Genomic DNA, 22,192 nt, shown 5'->3' on the forward strand with positions numbered 1-22,192 from the left:
TAAAGTACTAAAAAGCAAACCTAATAAACCACACCAGTCAACAAATCCATAAATGCCAAAAACTAAAGTACAAAAGATATAAAACTTTAGTCACGCCCACTAATGTCATCTTGGCCCCATCATCACACTGTGTTTGAGTACCAAGAAGACAAACATTGGAGAGAGCATTTGTCTACAGAGTCATTTAGATGCTTTAATAAACCAGAAGTTAAAGAAACAGGAAGTTAAGAAAGAGACCAGAAAATGGGGTTAAATTCGGACACCTAAACTTTACAAGTGCATGAAACCAAGGGTAAAGCAGGTGATTAACTATTAATGCCACTGTCCTTTCAGACTAAAACAGAGAGCACAGAAACAGCAGAGACAACCCAATTTGATATCGATAGATGTCAGTATAGAGCAGAGTTCAGCTCAAACCCTGATCAAACTCACCTACTGGTGTCTTTGGCTGCGTTCGAAACCGCATACTTCCATACTATATAGTAGGCAAAAAGCAGTAGGCGAGCAAAAAGTATGTTTGAATGTTCAGTATTCATAAAAGAGTAGGCGAGAATTAGTAGGCGAGTGCACTAATTCTCGCGAGATTCGGACGAACGTCTACTTAAAGTGCGTTTGAATATGCCTACTTACCTTATAGTAGGGGAAAAGAGTACGTGAAGAAAGAAGTACGTTCGAAACCTCAGTATTCATAAAAGAGTAGGCGAGAAATCCCCGGATGTCCTACTGCTTCAGCCCAGATTCTGAAGTGTTCATCTGATGCACACTTTTCAATCCCAGGAGGCCACAGGAGGCCAAAACGTCATCATCGAACGTGATTGGGAACCGCAACGAGAGTGTTTACAAATGTGAGTATTACAAACCAAAACACGGTTCCCTGTCTTAAAATCGTATTTGTTGAGCTACTGTATCGTAAACTGCTGATTTGCATTAGGTGTCAATACGTGTAACGTTAAAGTATATTTGTGATTTCGCTGTAAAACACGTTTTATTACGTATAGCGACCATAGACATCTTAAAGATGATTACTAAATGTTTAACAACTGACAGGAACATGTTCTGAGAGAATTAAATGAGCACATCACAACACAAAACAGACACTAAATGAGTGATGGACGTTATGTGAGTTTGTCAAATTCTCTGTTGTCAACACTGCTTTAGATTAATGTAATGTAAATAAACATATAGTTAGTAAACAAGTAAACATGAGTTATTTCATTTGTCTAATAGTGCCTACTGTTGATAAATTCAGGAGCATTTGTATTGGATAAAAAGCCAATTAACACAACAGCTACCTCATAAATGTAGTATTGAGCACACGAATCAGAGGGAACTGAATCTTGTGTGGATGTTTCAGGGACAGATGAGACAAGTATGCTTGTCTGGTGAAGAGTGACTGATGAAGCAGTGCTGCCATCAAAGGCTTTGAGTGAGTACACTACAGACATCTATTTAAACCTTACGTTGCAGTTTATTAATAATATATATATAAAATAAAAATAAAACTTTAAGCACTTTTCTGATTCTAGATTTCTGTGTCTTTGTTGCAGGTATTTTGCGGTGGAGCAGGACCTGAAAGGAAAGGTGACAGCAGCATTTGTGGGGAAGAAAGTTAAATCTGTAACTTAATATAAAGTTTGGTAATTTTGTTACTTCTAATACAGAGATCTAATGAAATTGTGCTGTTAAAATGACAACTTTTGTATTGTATTTGTGCATCTTTGTATGATCTGAAATGTCTGCAGACTGGTGTGTGCATCGAGAAAAGAGAAATCCACAGCAACATCCTGGAAAGGGTCAAGTGCCATCGATGAGACCCTCCATCACTCCACCTGCCCTTTGTCTCATCTGAACCAGATGTTGCTGTGGTCTCTTCATCATCAGAGACCAAAGAGCCAGCGAGAGCATCTAGAGAAAGACTAAAACACCAATATGTCTGAATAAAGCTTTGTTCCATGTGTCTTTATTTATGTTCATGGTTACTTTATTATTTTACTCATATATCCATGTTGTTATCAGTAAATAAAATATAAGTTTCATTAACATATGCATTAATTCATTACTTGATAAAAAAAAAAAAAAACATGCTTGTTTTACTAAAAAATATAATTAATTATAGGTCAGCATTTATCATTATTATTGATCAGTGCATTCTGAGGTAATCTTAATTTCTTAGTAATACTTACATTTTTTGAGTGTAAAATCCTCAAAAAACACCTCCAAACACAAGATCTTCAAGCAGCTGATCCACGTCTCCTTTGTGCAGATATTGCAAACATGGAGGAAGATGTACTAGGTAGGGTTGTTGTGTTACTGATGCTATGAGGTGTTTGAGCACCTGTTGTGCTTATTTTCTTTTTATTATTAATACTACCTAACTTACAATTACAGGCTCAGGGTAAGATGGTATTTATCTTTAACAATGAACAATCATAATGAGAAAAACTAAAAACATAACTATTAGGCTTACTTATATCATAGTATGCAATTATATACACGGGGAAATAGGATTAAATATCTCTGAATAATCAAAATATTCACATCATCGTTTATCAAAAATTGGATTTGTTTTTGTTATTGATAAGCCTCAGTTGATAAGTCTACCTGTATTCCGTTGGATTTATTAAATATACGTCTTTTTATTACGTCGTTGTTCGTGGGTTCCTGCCTTATCCGTGAAAGAGGTGACCCATACTCGAAATCAGCAGTGAGTCATGTTTTTGGCTAATGCAGGACACTACTGAATGATGCGCATCAGAAGGAATTTAGAAGCGGGTTTACGCAAAGCAGACTGACAAAGCCTGCACCTCTACACCAAAACATACAAAAAAAACACTATGGCACATGTTTTACCATCTACGCCACTGAAGTGGTTGTTTTTTCACAATAGTCTTTTGTAGCGTTGACTACCCCAGTCGCATGTTAGCGTAAATAATCTACCAATAAGGTGGGCTATTTGCAGTTGAACTAAATAGACACTCTGATTTAAACTAATTAATAGTTGACAGTCTTCCTCACCTTTGAGTTGTGCTGAAGCTTTCCATCTGTCTTCAGAGTCTGTGAGGAGATGACTGACAGAACGGTTAGAGAATAAATGGCTCAACCTTCTTTCCTCTGTCCTTAGTGTCCTTCTCTCTTCTCCCCTCCTCATCCTCTTCCGTCTCTCCCATCGAGCAGGACATCTCTGTGGACAGAGGAACAAACACCGTCTGTTGAAAGACTTGAAATCACACATTTTGAAGGAAGAATATCCGACAATTCAGGGTTGCTTGGTTTCCGTACCAGCTCTAGATTTGAACCTGTAGTCATTATTCATACAGTTTATGCTAAGTTTTACACTCCTTGCAAAACATTTTACATTTCATCAGCTGAATAGTTGGCATGTGGTTAAACGTTACAATCCAGTCCTTCGCAGGCTTGTTTTCACTCTTGTCAGACACACCTGTAGCTAATCAAAGCCTTAAGGTGTGTTGAGGCAAGTTAGCTAAACTCTGCAGGACCTTCCAGGATCAAGTTTGGTGAGCCCTGCTTTCGCTATTGAACTAAAAGTTAAATTATTGCAGACAATACAATGAGGTGGCTGTTTTGCAACAGATCTGTTCATAACAGTAAATGGTGCATGTCTTCCATGTTTCCTTAATCAAACACACCTGAATCAGATCATCAGCTCATTACTAGAGACTCCGAGACCTGAAATGGGTGTCAGACAAAGGAGAGATGCAAAATGTCCAGTGTTGAGGGGCCTCCAGGAACGTGATTGGGAACCACTGATATAGGCCATTACTCAAAGGGGTGGTTGATTGCGATTTCACTTTTTAACTTTAGTTGTAGAAAATTAAAAGGGTAAGGAAGCTGGTTTGGCTATTGCTAATGGAATGGTGAGCCCATTAAAACTCATTCAGTCATCAATCTCATTTTCCAAGTTTTATTCTCTCAACAGGTAGGAGTAGACATTTTCCATGGCAACATGTGCTGGTAATTGTTGGTTTATTGTCAACCATGCATGAGTAGAGGCAGCTCTCTCTCTCTCACACAAAGGCTGAGACAGAGGCTTGATTAGTAAGAAGCCACAGGTGTTCTTATCAAAACTCAGTCCACCAATCAGAACACAGCTGAATTTTCTACATTAGTTACTGTGTAATGTTGCTGTTTGAGCATAAACCATATCTGCAAAGTCACAAGGCTGAAAGTTCAATGCAAATGGAGATATTGTCTTTTCAATTTATGGCAGTTTAATGCCTACGAAAACAGCTGGTAGGGACTACAAAAAGCTACTTTCCAGGTTGCCGACATCACAAACCCAGATTTTAACATAAATCAAGTTTCAAAATCAATATTGTAAAGCAGCGGTTTTTATTTCTGTTCTTCACGCCCCCCTGCTCTGCATCTCTCTCTCACACACACCTCTCAAGCCCTTTGCGCTCCAAATAAACAGCACTTCTGATCCGGTCTAGGTGCCCAGGGTTAGGGATTTCATTGTGGCCTCGTATTACAGACAAACAGATAGTTTTCAGATAGCTACGAGAAGCGTTAAACATGGACACGAGCAACACTTGCTGGCAAACACTTTTACGGTTATAAAATAAACAATTACTTCGCAAAACTGCTACAACGCAATCTTGGATTCTGTTGTTTTAAAGCTTGGATCAAGATAAAACCGTACATTAAAAGCTAACAGTAGCATTTACAAATCAGTGCATCTATGAGACAACAAAGAAACATGCCATTCTGAAACATCTTGTAAGAGTCGTTGCAACACTGTGCATTTGTTTTAGTTTCTCTGAGACTGATTGTATTAGAAAGCTGAAATTTTAATACAATAACGTCAGCTACACACCCTTATTGCTGCAACATGTACATATGTGACTATTCTTGTCTTTATCGGACCCGGTTTGTCCCACCCTTCATCAGCACTCAGACTCCCGACATGGATGACAGTAGAATTTATTTGATCACACAGCAGAAGACAATATGGCATGTTCAGCAATTTTGCCAAGCAAAAAATAATATCCCCACCCCCACCCACACACACACACACACACACACACACACACACACACACACACACACACACACACACACACACACCCTTTTATGGATACAAACCTGCCAGTGACCAACACTGCCTTCTGTTCTGCTCCTTACCAAATATGTATATCGAACATCAGTTGATCAAAGGCTGCATTGGCACACATGGCTGTATGCCATCAAGGTAGATAGCAGCACATCCAGAGGAGCTGATGCATAAAGGATGATTAGTAGAATACAGATAAGCAACCATGTTTATTGCCTTTCCTGGTGTGATATGTGCTCTGGGACAAACCGCAGAGGTGTCAGTGTCCTGTGGTAGAATTCAGCTCTGTCAAGCCAAAGATGAACAGAGTGGCTTCAGTTGAGGATTTGGCTGAGCCAGGCAGCAGTAAAAATAGAGATATATGGGTGACATGCACTAAAACAGTATATTGAATTAGTGAGTTACTTACCGGGTACTTTACCTTGCGTTGATAAACTCTGCCATCAATGGAGTCAGGTCTCTAAACCACCACCACACTTCTCTCAGTAAATGGTCTCTTGGTTCTTTAAAGAGAAAATACAAATTCATAGTTCCCATCTAAAACGTTGTTTTGCCGCACACACACAGCAACTTTGTGTGTAACCTCAACCACTAAACCAGAGCAACTCTGTGTGTAAATATTGTAGGGGACACAGGTTACTGTTTAATTCAAGAGGGACAATCTTTATCTGGTCAGCTCCTGGAGAATGTTCCTAGGGCCTCATCAGTACCTGACTGAAACTAACTTACAAAAACTCACATTTGAAGAAAACATATCCTAATGCTTCCGTGGAAATAAATGTTTAGCCTAAGCTTAATATGAACTAATAGCTGTACAAGGCTTAGAAATCTTTTGCATGAGCTACACTGTAGACAAAACCAGGAAGTGGATCCTTATGAGAGAACAGCAGCACATCCAGCTCCATGTTGTCCAGCGTACCTAGAGAACAAAACACTTTGTGAAGTCACTTTGTCCTTTGGTCAAGTTCATGTCTCAGACCAAGCACAAAATGATGGAATAGCTACAGACTTCTGAAAAAGGTTTCGTTATAAACTGTTTAAAACCATGTCCAGATGAAGGTTGCAGCCACTTGAAAGAGTGAGCAACATTTCATATTTGAAAGGCAGTTGGTTCCATTGTTTCTTTGCAGCCCGACGACTTTCATTGTACAACGCTGACAACAAGAGATAGGTCTTCAAAATACAGCGTGTGTTCCACAGAAGTTGTTATTTGTTTGGAACGACAATAGGGTAAATAGATTGTTCATCCACAAAAATCCACAAATTGTCATTCCTTCTTTAACCTCATTACTTTTGTGAGCACATTGTGAAATATACCTAGAGCTGCTTACGGATATCTGTAAACCGAACCAGTTTGGGCTGATCTGAACATCTAATAACTGAACTTAAGAGCCAATGAATTACACAAACAGACAACCAACCATCTTCTGTCTGACTCTTTACAGGTCTCCTCACAAAGTAGGACTCCTAATACTGTAGGGTGAGGAGTACCTTTGAACCAATATTCACACTGAAGACCAGGAGTCAAATATGACTTACAATCAGGAGTTCAGTAAACACAAAAGTTCTAGGCATTCCCCCCCTAAGGTTCAAACTAGATAACCTAGAACAGGCTCATGGCCTCCAGACCACACCACCGGCAAGGGCAATAACATAGGACACTATCTAGGGACATTAACAAAGCATCTTCAAATTCTTCAAACACACATACACAAAAAAGGAAAGCCAATGTCCCAGCCCCTCCTTAGAGTCACAGGTACAAGATATGGGGAACTGACAACATGCAAGCCAACAATTCACAATGCTCAAACCAAATTGAAAGAATAAATAACTACAACCAGTTTCTGTGTGGTTAATGAACCAAACATCTTCAGGAAAATTTTGGTAGACAAAGCATTGTGATGGCCAAACAACACAAACATAATGTCTTAAACTGTCTGTACTGTAAGTGAATGTTAGAATACACCAAATTATGGATGATGAACCTGGATGACGAGATCACTGAATTAATTGATGAATAGCTGCCTTTAACTGAAAACTGTTAACAATAATGCATTACTTACACACTATTGTGCTGTTTAAATACTGTGAAGTTGCTTTGAAACAATCTGTCTTGTTAAAGCACTATATAAATAAAGGTGACTTGACTTGACCAAATTAAACAACTGAAACGCAAGCCTAATAAACTGCACCATAGTCAACAAAACCATAAATGCTGAAAAATGACAGAAACAGGAATATAAAATGTTTCTTTACTCACTCCCACTGCGGTCATCTTAGCCCCATCATCACACAGTGTTTGAGTGCCATGATGACAGGCATCAGAGACAAAGAGCATTTCTCTACAGAGACATTTAGACTCTTTAATAAACCAGAAGTTAAAAAAAAACATGAAGACAAGTTAAATTAGAAAGACACTTCAAGTTTACAAGTGCATGAAACCAAGGGTAAAACAGGTGACTAACTATTAATGCCACTCTGTCCTTCCAGTTTAAAGGGAGGGGATCATTCCAGACAGAGAGGTGGCAGCAGAGACAACGCTACTTCATATCAATAGAAATCAGTATAGAGCAGAGTTTAGCTCCAACCTTGATCAAACTTACCTACCTGTGCCTTTCTAATGATCCTGAAGACATTGTTGTAAGAAAAAGTGATGAGGACGTAGAAGATCTCGATGAAGATGTTTATTGCAGCATAGCAGTGACAAAGTACATGTTGTACCTTGGGTTCAACGGAGTCGGAATGAACCCAGAACATCCTTAGCTCAAACATTTTATAGCTTTCCAGTTTACTATCCTCATGTAAATGAAGTTGTTCCTGTCGTAATAGGTATAGTCTGTATGTTAATTAAGTTCTGACACCCCTTTGTCTGAGATGGTTCTCAGTGTCTCACACCCGCTCCCATTCTACAATTGGTCACCTTTTGCTTGGGATGAGATTATCCCAAATGGTCTAAACTGTTGACTTTCTTCTTCTCTATAATAATTAAGCCAATTTGGGAAATGAGCATAATTGAACATATATTGTGGAGTGGAATCTGGGTCGAGGCAGACTATATTTCTTACAACATTGATTCGCATGCTCAGGTGTGTTTGATTAGGGTTAGAGCTAGAGGAAACTGAATGTTGTGGGCCAGATTTGAGGTCTTGATATCGTCTAAAAATCATGGTCACATCAGAATCATGTTGTAAGAGTCATGCTGATGCTCACTGGAAGAGAAAAAGAAAAAGGCACTTGCTAAAGGCACCGTAAGACACATGAACTCAAAGAGCCATTGATGTACATCATGTGTAAGACACAATTGTAATAACAGCAAAACACTTCAACAGTTTAACAGCAACAACCAATCAGTGCCGCGGTGAAAGCAAAGGATCTGAAAGAACAAAAACCAGAGCAAATTACCCGAAGCCCAAAACTCCGACACGGTCAAAAGACTAACCAATCATTGTGTAGCCCACATTACAATAAAGAAACATTTGTGTATAAACAGACAGCTGAAAAAGTAGAGGAAACAAAAATAAACACACAACAGAAGAAAAAAGGCCAACAATAGAGGCCAAGATTCTCATCCGCTGCCATCTCTCTCTTGAAGCTGTTCAAGAGTCACATTTAATCAGTTGCACATGTTTTCATCTTCAACATGACTGTTACAAACCAAAAAGCACCTCACGATTAGCTCATAACATGTTCTTTTACATTAGGTTCCCATTTATTTATATTACAAAAAAAGCCACAGTAAATAAGCACATACCTTCAAGCATGACAATCTCTTTCAGCAGCGTTCCACTGCGACTGCCATCTCACACTGATGAACCAGACCCAGCCCAACTAGTGAGCATTTATACAATGGGCAAAACCATTGACAGCCACACAAGAGAACAGAAATTAAATCCATCAAATAACCAAACCTCAGTTCATCAACTAACAACACATTATTTATCAGTTTCATCTAACTAAATTTAGCATTTATACATATTCCATCATTGTTAAGGCATCACATTTTAAAATAACAATCCCCTTCATCCTCTACACTTGGTTTCTCCCACCTGACCCGAGTTTGGCCGTTGGATTGGATCAAATGTTAAAAACGGGTTGTTCAAAAGAAAAAAAGAATTCTGAATTTGGATTAGATCAAAAAATACAACCTTGGTTTTGATCTGGATTAAATCCTCACTTTATGTTTTAGTTTAAGATTGGCATACCAAACAAGGATTATTCTGATCCCAGCAGAAGGGTGGATTTCAGAAACGAAAATGTTTAAAACTGGCTCAACATTTATATCAAACAATATAAATGAAAAATAGTCTATTTCATTTCAAGTTTGTTTGTTTTTTTAATCAGGGTGATCCAATCCAATTTCACTTTAAAAAAACAGCACAAAAGTAAGATGGGTTACCTGATCCTGAATAGAAGAAGAAGATTCCCAAATCCAGATTACAGTTTTTCTCGATCGCTAACAATTCATAAAACCATACACCCTTTTCTCAAGAGAATCTCTGACCATCATATCAAAATAAAAAAACAACAGTTCTTTTCTGTTCTCATCCAATTTTATCCTCAGATGAGATGCAAACATAAACAAACAACTGAATTACAGACTGACACAGCCTAGAGCACACTACTGAGAGGAATGAGGGATTTACACCATAAATGCAGATCCGTAAAATACAACAGTGAGCTCGAGGAAAAAAATCATTTATCACACTACTGTGAAGACACTGAAATACACTGGAAAAGTACAACACCAGCCAACCAAACATGAAACGCGACACAATACAATACACCTTCAGTCAGTGTGCAGTAACACCAAACGTGTTTACAGTTTTGAGAAACATGTCTTTGTTTAGAGAACTGAAGATGGACAGTTACAGTGTTAGCGATCGAGAGACACCAGAGAATGTAAGCGGTTATTCTTTGTTTCAGTAATTGTCCATTCCCATCAGCTCTAGACATATTTCTGAATCCAGGACAATCATTTCAAGGAAATCTTCCCCAGTGACAGCCAGATCAAACAAGCATCACATTCAGAAATGCAGTATTATGGTCTGTGAGACGGAGCTCCGCGACGAGACGTTTGACGACGGGACGCTCCACGGCTCCGGGTTCGAGTCTTTAGCGCGCGCTCCGCTCCGGCTCGCGTCAGTCTGACGATTCGGCGTGCGTCGCTCTCTCTGGAAACTCCAGTTTCTCGCACTCGATGAGTTTGAGCGGCAGGTGCTGGGCGATTTCATTGGGGTCTGTGTAAACGGCCGGAGGAACGTGCTGCAGAGTCAAGAAGAGACACTCGGTGATGAAGAGGAAACCACAGACAAACCCACAGCTTCACTGCTAACCCCTGCTGCTGGCACTCCAACAGGACTCATTTATTCATTTGCATCTTATTTTAATGACCTTATTTTAATCACTTGGGCCCAGTTTTTCAAACTATTTAATCTGGATCAAATTGGTCTGGATTTGGAAATCCTATGTTTTCTATCCAGGATTAACTGATCTCACTTTGATGACAGTTTTTTAAAGGAACATTGTGTTGGATCACTGTGATCCAAATACCAAATTTCAGGATTACCAAATCCTGTTTACCAGAGCCTTAAATATAACCAACAGTGTAGCATTCTGGCTTAGCAAAGAACAACAGGCAGACAAAACACCAGTGGCCACAAATAGACATCGTTCGATTTCATCGTTTTCATTTTAATTTAAATGTCTTAAAGGGTTAGTACAGATCATGCACCCACCCCCTTGTCATCCAAGATGTTCATGTCTTTCTTTCCTCAGAAATTATGTTTTTTTGAGGAAAACATTTCAGGATTTCTCTCTTTATAATGGATATGGATGGCGCCCCGAAGTTTGAGCTTCCGAAATGCAGTTTAAATGCAGCTTCAAAAGACTCTAAACGATCCCAGTCGAGGAGGAAGGGTCTTATCTAGCGAAACCATCGGTTATTGTTGAAATAAATTGACAATTTATCTACTTTTTAACCTCAAATGCTCATCTTGTCTCATCTCTGCGCAGCACATGGGAAGTCTGTGTGATTGGGGTAAATACAGTCAGGGTACGTCTAAAAACTCCCATCTCGTTTTCTTCCCTAACTTCAAAATCACCTTAGGTCACTGCAAAAGTACCGACATAGAGTTTACAAAGTGAACATACAAAGAAACTCAAACTCCCTTTACAAAAAAAGGTGAAAACAGCATTATAGAACGATTTTTACATTGAGGACATAAACGAGATGGGAGTTTTTAGACATCCCTAACTGCATTGACCCGGATTATACCGACTACACATTCACTGCACAGAGACCAGACAAGACCAGCATTTGAGGTTAAAAAGTAAATAAATTGTCAATTTGCTTCGAAAACAACTGATTGTTTCGCTAGATAAGACCCTTGCTCCTCGACTGGGGTCTTTTAGAGCCTTCTGAAGCTGCGTTTATACTGCATTTCGGAAGCTCAAACTTCTTAAGTATTAAAGGTAAAACAAACTTCATGAAATGAAATGTAAAGTTTTCCAAAGAAAAACACACTGAACTACAGATACGTTTTAAATGATTGGAGTAAAGTAAAAACACTTTGCTACTGTCTGTCTCTGATTCCGATGAAGGAGAACCGTCTAAAAAAGTCCCCAAAACACAAACATACTAATTCAGGGTTTCTGCAGGATCTTATTTCATGCCTTTTAATGCCCTTTTTAATGCCATTTCTAACATTTTTAATGCCATACGCAACCAATAACTAACACGCCTGTGTATGGATGCGTGTATATTATAACCCAACTTAAACACACTTTTACAAACATTACAAAATCCTTCTCCATTTTGACCTTCAACAGAAAGCAACCATGTCCTAAATTGTTCATGATCCAGCCATGTTTTCTAGAATTTGCACTTTCCCATTTTTCTGCTATATTTTTCCCCTCCACATTACAGTCGGCCGCTCTTAAAAAGTCACACAATTTTGGACCGGCCAGAAGCAATTACCAAACTGAATCAAAGTTCTTAATTATACAGGCTATATTCAAGATAAATCGGTAATATTTGTTTCTTCAACTCTATCTAAAGTTTTATTGCCCGTACACTGTGAGCATAAGTATTAGCCACGTTGATATTGAGGTCATCATTTTTCCCAAGCACATTTGACCAATTCCAAACCACATCAATCTTAATAACTACTATTCATTTTATATTTAATTATTTATAAGTGATATATAATTGTCCATGAAGGCTGGAAGTGGAAAACTCCTTATATTCAGGTGTGCAGAATTATTAGGCACGTTTTCTTTTACAGATAAAAAGAGCCAAAAAAGAGATTTACCTCAGACTGAAAAGTCAAAAACTATTAAATGCCCATGAGATCAACTAATGCAATACTGGAATTTGCAAATGTGCTTGGAAAAAAAATATGACCACAATATAAATAAAATAAAACAACGTGCCTAATAATTATGCATACAGTGTACAAAACAATTTAATGCTTTTTAATGCCTTCATTTTCGCAAAATTAAAAGTCATTAAGACTTTTAATGCCCTGCGGAAACCTTGTAATCGTCTGTCAGAAAAGACTGAAGAGAGCAGCTGAGGATAAATGTCTGACTCACCTGAAGGTCTGACATCTGACTTTCACGTGTGCTGAATTCTCGAAGCATGTGGTTTTTTCCGGCCTGTTTAAAGCAGAGCAGAGCAATGATGTTTAGGATGTGATCAAACGGTGCGGTATTCGCCGTTCTCTCCATCGCGTGGAACTTGCCTCGTGATACAGACGCGTGTCGTTTATCCTGATCATCACGCCGTCCACTCGCAGGAAGAACCGCAGCAGGAGGAAGAAACTGGTGGGCATCACTCTCTGAAAACAGCAAACGGCACTTTCAGACGACAGCCGCCGACACGGACAAACCAGAAGAGCGATCGGACGAAACTCACGATTTTGACGCTGATCATAGACACGCCGTGATCGTGAAGCTCGTCCTCGAACAGCAGCACGTCCTCGAAGAACTTGATCTGTTCTCGCGCTCTCAGCTTCTCCATGTCGATGCGCTCGCTGGTGGCCGTCACCTGTTCACAAGCTCAGACTCAGTCCTAGAGATGCAGCTCAGCGCCCGTATTCACAAAACATCTTCAGGCTGAAAGTAGCTCTTAACTCAGCGATTTAGGAGAAAATCTTGCAAATAATGGGTGTGTCAGTCCTAAATTCAGGACTCCTACATTTTTGTTCTAAGAGTATTTCACAAAGCATTTAAGTGCTCTAACTAGCTCCTAAATCTGGGAAACATTAGGAGGAGTGAAGAGGACTCCTACGTCAATGGAAAATCTATGCAGTTTTGATGGGCACATTACTTAAATCTGATGGGGCACCTTTTGTGTCCTGTGTAAATCAGGTCCTATTCAGTAACAGTTACACTATTAACTGTTGTTACAGACAACTATGTGATGAAAACATTATTTAAACGCATGTCTGATTAGGATCTACTCTTATTTAAATTTGAACAAATGCAAATAAGATCCTATAAAACTGAGATCTGATGTATAAGTTAATTTACATCGTCTGAAAAACCCACAAAAACTCACCAACACACCTTGATAACATGTTAACATACACTGTACCTACATAAAGGCATAAAAGATTATACTAGAAGTACAAGTGTGTCGTCATTTTTAGCAGTAGTGTGTAGATAGCATGCAACATTTTGTTTTATGTAATTCAAAGTTCGACGAAAGATTTGCTTTCTTTTCACGTGATTTATTAATGTAATATATATTACATATATTGCTGCTGCATTAACAACTGTGGCAGAGCACTTCCTGCATCAGAACGGACATCGCCAACATTACAAAGCGTTTCTGCATTCGCTGTATCCGAGCTGTATTGTGCAGCTAACAGAAGCTTTCGCCGTAAACGCCACTGAGCCTCCGTCTTCGCATCTGGGTTTCGCTGCCTCATCTTCCACCAAGAAAACACCAAAAGGAGCAAACAAACAGCGGCTTCGGCTCTCTCTCCATTTTGTTCGTTCGATGCTCACACTATGGTGGTCTACCTGACTTACTTTCCATCTTCCTGCTGAAAGGGGAGGGGTTTCGTGACGTTTGATCCAAGGAGGCGTGTAAAGGGCGGGCTTTAGGTTTGCGCAGCGAGGCTCGATAGTGGAAACGCAGAATACTTTAGGCCTTGTTGCTTGAGACTCGAGGCCATTGGGTCCGGCACGCTCTTAGCACCGGCTCTCACTGGCCCAACCCCGCCCCTTTCTCTCAGCTTAACGCTTCTCTCTATTCCCTGGTAAAAGTTTGTCTGAGCAGCTTTGTGAATAAGTTTTAAGACAAAATGCTAAGATCAAATGTTTTGTGAATACGGGTCCAGATGGTGTAAGAGTTCAAGAGCACAATACCTTCATCTGCAGCTGCTCTCCGAGTAAAGTGCCCCTGTAATCTGTGGTGTAGGTCCAGTCGTAGCGCTTCACCACCTCTTTGGAAGCCTCCGACTCAGCCCTGCGTTAGAGTCAGGGTTAGACAGCGATCAAAGCATGTCTGCGGCTGCGGCGAATAACATTCGCATCGAATGCGAGAGCGTTTACCTGCTTTCCTGCCACTCCTGCGCACAAGCCACTTTGACGGAGTCCTGCGTATTGTTGACTCGTTTGAGAGCGTCGACGGCGTTGAACTCGATTCCGAAACCGTCGGTGTGCTGAATGCGGAGCACGTTGTCGCCAAACAGCATCTCCGGGAGAGACGGCATGTTCATGGTCTCTGCTAACCTGAAACACAATCAGACTCCGCTGCTTTACACTCAGAAAAGAGGTTTTCACTGGGGCTGCTCGATTTTGGCAAAAAATCATAATCACGATTATTTTGGTCAATACTGTAATCAATAACTATTGTAATCCAAAACTGTATATAGTGATTCATTTAAAGATAGCAATACAGTGAGAAAAAAGATTGCTTTAAAAAAATACTGAATGTTTTTATGCAAATCTAAAGTAGTCTAAAAACACTACATACATTTAATGTAATTATCTGAATGTAAAATAATGTCTTCACTGTAATAGTTAAACATGCTTTGTTTCTCATTAAAACTACAAAAGTCCTTCATTCAAGAGCAGTGAGTGATTTTTCTCTTTGTATTTTTACGTTTTATTAATATTAAGCACAGAGACGGCAGAAGGAATATTATGTGTTGCCGCTTTAAGAGCCACACGGATCCAATATACTGTTACACACGGATTTACATTCTCAACTGTTTATGATCATTTCAGACAGAACTGACAAGGGTTTACACGAATAATCATCAAGCGCCTCATTTTGAAATATTTCTGTGTGTATTTGAGCGTTTAAGCGCACCTTGAGCTAAAAGATACCTTCACATGTCCGTGTTCTGCTCCGTCTCTGAGCGCAAACACAGAACAGCACAAGTTCTTACGTGCTTTTAAAAATACAACATCAAAGAAACATTAATAAATTAAGTTTTATAAAAGTCCCGTTACATGATTTTGCTGATTTGCATGTGAAATTAGGCTTTTATGGAGGAGCGAAAGCGCACCGCTGGAAAGAAGCGGAATGGAGCGCAATATTCGTTTCATCTCCATTACTGCATTTTCATGATCGTTTGAAGCAGAAATCAAAATCAAATTTCGATTAATTGAACAGCCCTAGTTTTTACTTCATCGGAATGATGACAAACTTCAGTCATAAAGGTTGTGGCACTTGCTATGTGAACATGAAAAAATATCTGTTGACACTACCAGTCAAAATGTTTTAAACGGTAAGATTTGTAATGTTTCTTTTGCCCACCAAGCCTGTGTTTATTTGTTCCCAAGTACAGCAAAAGCAGTAAAATTGTGAAATATTTTTACGGTTTAAAATAACTACTTTCTATTTCAATATATTTTTAAAATGTAAAGATTTTCAGCATCATTACTCCAGTCTTCAGTCACATGATGCTTCAGAAATCAGCCAACATTCTGATTTGTTGTTCAAGAAACATTTATTATTATTATTATTATCAATGTTGATAGAAAGCAGGGCTGTCAAACAATTAATCACGATTAATCGCATCCAAAATAAAAGTTTATGTTTACATACTAAATGTGTGTTTGCTGTGTATATTTATTATGTATATATACACACATGTATAGATTAAAAAATATATTTATATGAATAGCTATACTTGTATTTAATTTAGATATATATATATATATATATATATATATGTGTGTGTGTGTGTAATAAAAAAATTATTTAATAAAAATGCGTGTGTATTTATATATATATATATACATAATATACACACACAGTACACACACATATAGTACGTAATCATAAACTTTTATTTTGGATGCGATTAATCATTTGACAGCCCTAATAGAAAGTAATGCTTTTATTTAATAAGGATGCTTTAAAATGTGAACCTGGAGCACAAAACCAGTTTTAAATTTCCTACTGTATATATATATCAAAACCTACTTTGTGATTAGTGATATGCATTGCTAATAACTTCATTTGGACAACTTTAAAGGCCATTTTCTCCATATTTAGATTGTTTTGCACCCTCAGATTCCAGGTTTTCAAAGAGTTGCATCTCAGACAAACATTTCCTATTTTAACAAACAATAATGGAAAGCCTATTGACACAGCTTTCAGGTGACATAAGAATCTCCATTTCGACAAATTTCCACTTATGACTGGTTTTGTGGTCCAGAGGCATACATCTATTGGTTTTATTCTATTCTCAAAGTGGTTCACAGGTAAGAAATGCAACAAAGTCCCTTTAAGACATAAAGTCTGTGCTTTGTAACTACTTCAGAAATGTAATTCAGTAGCACAAAATCCCCTAAAACACCAACCATTAGCTGATAAAGACATCAGCAGATGAAAGTGTGTGAAATATAGAGCTACCTCTCGATGTCTTTGGACTTCATGATGTGAGTCTTAGCCGCGGTCACAGTCCAGGGCCCGAAACTAAAGTCCTGTTTACTGCTCCGAAACCCGTGAGAAATCAGTGAAGACATCCTAAAGAACAACAGCACACCTGACAAACAACACACAACACAAAGTGAAAGTCTCGTACTTCATCTGTCTTCATTTACAGAAGCAGACAAACTAGCGTTAAATGCAGTCCAGTGTTTATGTGTGGACTCCAGACGCGCTCGGCTTTAGTCGATCAGAAGAGTCCAAAACTGACACACAACACACATCAATGGCTTCAAAGCTGTTGAAAACACAGGAGTCAAAATTAATAAACACAAAACTGAGCACCAACATCAACAACTCTCACCTCGAACCCGTTTCCATGTATTTACGGAGCGCAACCTCGAATTCGTCCCGATGTCGCGCGAACAGCGGCTGCCGATAGTTCCGCCTGTGATCGCGATGATGGTTTGGTTGAAGACCGCAGACAAACACGCGTTTTGTTGCTTAATGAAGTAGAACAATAATTGCAAATACAAGATAAAACAGAAACAAAAAATACAGTGAGGGTTACGTACATTAATCCAAAACACACCATTAAAGAGTTTTACATGCAGTAGAATAGTTACAGTTTCTTACAGAGTTTACATACATATCAAAATCTTTCCTGGGTCTAAATTTAAAGAGTAACCAAAAACACATTTTGGGGGATATACAGAAGTTTAGACGCAAATATTTTTAACAAAATTAGACAAAGTCAACCCAAAACACTAGAATAAGCACAGTCCCGAAATAAATGATTCTTTCTTCAGACCGAAGTCAAAATAAGGAGCAATTGGGGGAAAACTATTATTAAATTTAGCAAGTTTGTAATTTACCAGGCAGCAATTGTGAATCGTTTTAATAGAGACTTCCCAATCTATATCACTAAATACGTTATTCTGAAAATCACACAAAGCAGGTGAAGAAATCTGAGATCTATTCTTAACTGAAGGAATGTCTTTGTTTGACATGGTATTGAGAAGATTTGGGTCAACAAATAAGTTAGTAACCAAAGAACCCTTAGGGCCAAAAACAATGGCATATTCTGTCGGGAGACTGGAAAAGAAAATTCTTTCATAAATTGTTCATAACACAATCATCTAAAAGTTGACTGACTGAAAGTAAGTTATTTGATCAAACCAATTACAAAAATGAAAAGATACAATAGCAATGTGGACAAAATGTATAATTATATATAAGTGACCATCTTATTAAAGCCTGTTTATGAGAACTAGATGAAGTTAAAGGTATTTAAGAGATGTACAGTCGTGGCCAAAAGTTTTGAGAATGACACAAATATTAGTTTTCACAAAGTTTGCTGCTCAACTGCTTTTAGATCTTTGTTTCAATTGTTTCTGTGATGTACTGAAATATAATTACAAGCACTTCATACGTTTCAGAGGCTTTTATCGACAATTACATGACATTTATGCAAAGAGTCAGTATTTGCAGTGTTGGCCCTTCTTTTTCAGGACCTCTGCAATTGGACTGGGCATGCTCTCAATCAACTTCTGGACCAAATCCTGACTGATAGCAACCCTTTCTTTCATAATCACTTCTTGGAGTTTGTCAGAATTAGTGGGTTTTTGTTTGTCCACCCGCCTCTTGAGGATTGACCACAAGTTCTCAATGGGATTAAGATCTGGGGAGTTTCCAGGCCATGGACCCAAAATTTCAACGTTTTGGTCCCCGAGCCACTTAGTTATCACTTTTGCCTTATGGCACGGTGCTCCATCGTGCTGGAAAATGCATTGTTCTTCACCAAACTGTTGTTGGATTGTTGGAAGAAGTTGCTGTTGGAGGGTGTTTTGGTACCATTCTTTATTCATGGCTGTGTTTTTGGGCAAAATTGTGAGTGACCCACTCCCTTGGATGAGAAGCAACCCCACACACGAATGGTCTCAGGATGCTTTACTGTTGGCATGACACAGGACTGATGGTAGCGCTCACCTTTTCTTCTCCGGACAAGCCTTTTTCCAGATGCCCCAAACAATCGGAAAGAGGCTTCATCGGAGAATATGACTTTGCCCCAGTCCTCAGCGGTCCATTCGCCATACTGTTTGCAGAAGATCAATCTGTCCCTGATGTGTTTTTTTTGGAGAGAAGTGGCTTCTTTGCTGCCCTTCTTGACACCAGGCCATCTTCCAAAAGTCTTGGCCTCACTGTGTCAATTTTCATGGCAAAGGAGGACTATGCAATTCATCTGATCACTCTTCATAACATTCTGGAGTATATGCAAATTGCTATTATAAAAACTTAAGCAGCTACTTTTTCAATATTTATTCAATTTTTCAATTTCCAATATTTATGTAATTCTCAAAACGTTTGGCCACGACTGTAAACCTCCAACCGAATTAAATATATGTGATTTAGAATAAAATTCCATCAGGACGTGTGGTTGTTTAAAAATATGTTTATCCATATTAGTTATAGTTTTAAAATGACATAAAAAGTCAACAATAATTTTGTCCAGTGTTCTACAAATTTCCAAAACAAAACAGAGAATTCCTAAAAATAAAAAAAGAAGAAAGAAATAGAGCATTGTTCAGTTCACTGCAACTACAAAAATGGTCTTTTACAACATGATGCATTCAATTACCTGACTGCAGTACATTAAACTACCCAACATTATATTATGAAGTATGCAACTTTAAATGTAACCTAACCTTGAACATATTGAGAGGTAAAATGCAACGAACATAGCAGTGTGGGATTAGTAGTTACTAAAAGTAATGTACTCAAGTATCTCAATATTACTTTGTCAAAGCTCTAAACCATTTCTCTTTTCCCTCTTGCCCTAAAACTGACCAGATTTATTTAATGGTTTTCTGACAGTGCTGCTGGATCTTCTGAGAAGTGAACAGAAACATCAATGAATCCAGACCCTGGTGTTTCTCTTCTGTCTGGACAGAGGTACATCAGTCGGAGTGTTTGAGGTGTTGGACGTTCCTCGTTCCACTGTCCTCCAGTGAGTCTCTGAGGAGATGCAGGCCATCCACCAGCAAGAGATTCATCTCCAGGGCCCAGTCTTTCAAAAAAAATGTAATCTGGATCAAATTGGTCTGGATTTAGAAATCCCATGTTTTCTATCCAGGATTAACTGATCTATCTTACTTTGATGACGAGGAACATTGTGTTGGATCACTGTGATACCAAATTTCAGGATTACCAAATCGTGTTTACCAGAGCCTTAAATATAACCAACAGTGTAGCCTTCTGGCTTAGCAAAGAACAACAGGCAGACAAAACACCATTGTTTGAAACAGAAACACTGAGATAAACAAACATTTTACATTTTTTAGTTTGTTCTAATGTTAAATAACAAAATAAAAACAATATGTCAAAAATCGTTTACAGGACAGATACCAGCACTTTCCATTTTTGACTTTTCATCCATTTATTTGACATCTGATAGCTTTGATATTATTTTGTTACTTTGATTACTTTTGAAAACCTGGTCCTGAAGACCAACACATGGAGACAGGGCTGGGTGTTTTTCTGATGTTAAACCTCAGTTATGTTGTAAATAGTTGTAAGTACTTTCAGTAATGTATAGAACATTTTGTTTTAATGTGTAAAAAAATATTTACAGGACCAAAAAAAATGTATAGTAGGATGTTTTGTGTAAAAATTATAAGCTGCATTTAAAAAAAATGAACAAAGTACATAATTACCGTTCTTTTATTTACACTTATGAACATGCAAACCAAAAGTACAGACAGTCCTCAGGCTCATTTACCAAAAAAAAAAAAAAAACAAGTTGAAAAAGTAACATTCATTTCATGTTTAAATTACATCACAAAAAATAAACTACAGGAATTAGTTTGTTTCACGGACAAAGTGAGATATCAAAATATATATATTTATATATGTACCCATTTTTTCCACTGTTTTCTCATTCTCCTAATAGAGAAAGACTAATAAATAGTGTATTTGTTAAGCATTCTCTGAAGAAGAGAAACACCTGCTCTCCTTTGCCTCTGTCTGGAATCTGATGATGTCCTCCTCCTTCACCTGTCCTCAGGACCCGGGTTTTCAAAAGTAAAAGAGGGATTTTGAATTAAGATCAGATCATGTAATCCAATCTCACATTTGATTTGGATTTTATCCTGATCCCATCAGACGGGTGGATTCAGATGTGATTTTCTGAACCAAATAAACCAAATAAAATAAGATAAAAGTTTTATTGTTTAAGTGTATGATCACAAACTTAATGGTTACTGCTGATATATAAATTCCTTCATATTTGAAGCCTATATGAAGCCTGTCACATCTAATGAGATATGGTCAACAACAGCAAAATAATATCAAAGCTATCAGATGTCAAATTAATGTCACTGTTGCTCATAGCTCTATAATTCCACAGGATATTAATGGCAATGACCATAACAGATATACTCAGTCATAGTTAAAAGTAATTTCTCACCTCTAATTGCATGTCCAGTGTGTCCTTCATTATGTAAGATCATTGCTGGCTGTTCTGGTTCTACATCAGCCTCAGGTTCATCAAAATTGTCATCAAGAGGGACATGACGCCTGGTTGCAATGTTATGCAAAACAATGCACGCAAGAATTATGTTGCATGATGCCACCTTGGGTTGCACTTGCAAGTATAAGGCATTTAAATTAAAATGAAATCAAACAATGTCTATTTGTGGCCACTGGTGTTTTGTCTGCCTGTTGTTCTTTGCTAAGCCAGTAGGCTACACTGTTGGTTATATTTAAGGCTTTGGTAAACAGGATTTGGTAATCCTGAAATTTGGTATTTGGATCACAGTGATCCAACACAATGTTCCTATAAAAACTGTCATCAAAGTGAGATAGATCAGTTAATCCTGGATAGAAAACATGGGATTTCCAAATCCAGACCAATTTGATCCAGATTAAATAGTTTGAAAAACTGGTCCCTGGACACCTGCAATCCTACACAGAGCCAATGTGAACAACCACAGATGGGCAATCCCACGCTCTCCATGGCTAGCTCCTTCTCGTGTCTGACTGAGACACTGATTGAAAACTGATTCCAATCTTTGGCGGCTTCATTCATTAAATTAAGATATCGTCTGATTCTGAAATGTGGAAGTGGCTGCTATAACTGCTATAATTGCAGCTGACCACTAAATGTCACTGGTAGGGTCTTTGAAACTTTGAATCTTTTTTGGTACAATCAGGGAAATGTCCAAAAGCTT

General features: G+C 38.3%; 1 protein-coding gene across 1 annotated transcript; it reads right to left on the minus strand.

Moving 5' to 3' along the window:
• Window positions 1-8,375: 8,375 nt before the first annotated feature.
• On the minus strand, window positions 8,376-17,380 carry tiprl (TIP41, TOR signaling pathway regulator-like (S. cerevisiae)). Its single transcript, XM_073829746.1, has 8 exons — window positions 17,329-17,380; window positions 16,950-17,082; window positions 14,633-14,812; window positions 14,447-14,546; window positions 12,987-13,118; window positions 12,814-12,909; window positions 12,665-12,727; window positions 8,376-10,333 (listed from the first exon to the last, which is right to left on the minus strand). The coding sequence occupies exons 2-8, from the start codon at window positions 17,060-17,062 to the stop codon at window positions 10,211-10,213; spliced, it is 807 nt and encodes a 268-aa protein (XP_073685847.1). The 5' UTR covers window positions 17,063-17,082; window positions 17,329-17,380; the 3' UTR covers window positions 8,376-10,210.
• Window positions 17,381-22,192: the final 4,812 nt, after the last annotated feature.

The sequence above is a fragment of the Garra rufa genome, chromosome 23 (genome assembly GCF_049309525.1).
Source record: "Garra rufa chromosome 23, GarRuf1.0, whole genome shotgun sequence".
NCBI classification, from domain to species: domain Eukaryota; kingdom Metazoa; phylum Chordata; class Actinopteri; order Cypriniformes; family Cyprinidae; genus Garra; species Garra rufa.

Bases quoted from the DNA above. Each gene is read 5' to 3' on its own strand.
- tiprl (XM_073829746.1), bottom strand. From the start codon at position 17,062: ATGTCTTCACTGATTTCTCACGGGTTTCGGAGCAGTAAACAGGACTTT. The intron at 12,728-12,813 runs GCAAGTTCCACG...TGCTTTAAACAG, and splicing joins ACACGCGTCTGTATCACGAG to GCCGGAAAAAACCACATGCT. The intron at 10,334-12,664 runs GTGAGTCAGACA...TTGACTCTGCAG, and splicing joins GTCAGATGTCAGACCTTCAG to CACGTTCCTCCGGCCGTTTA.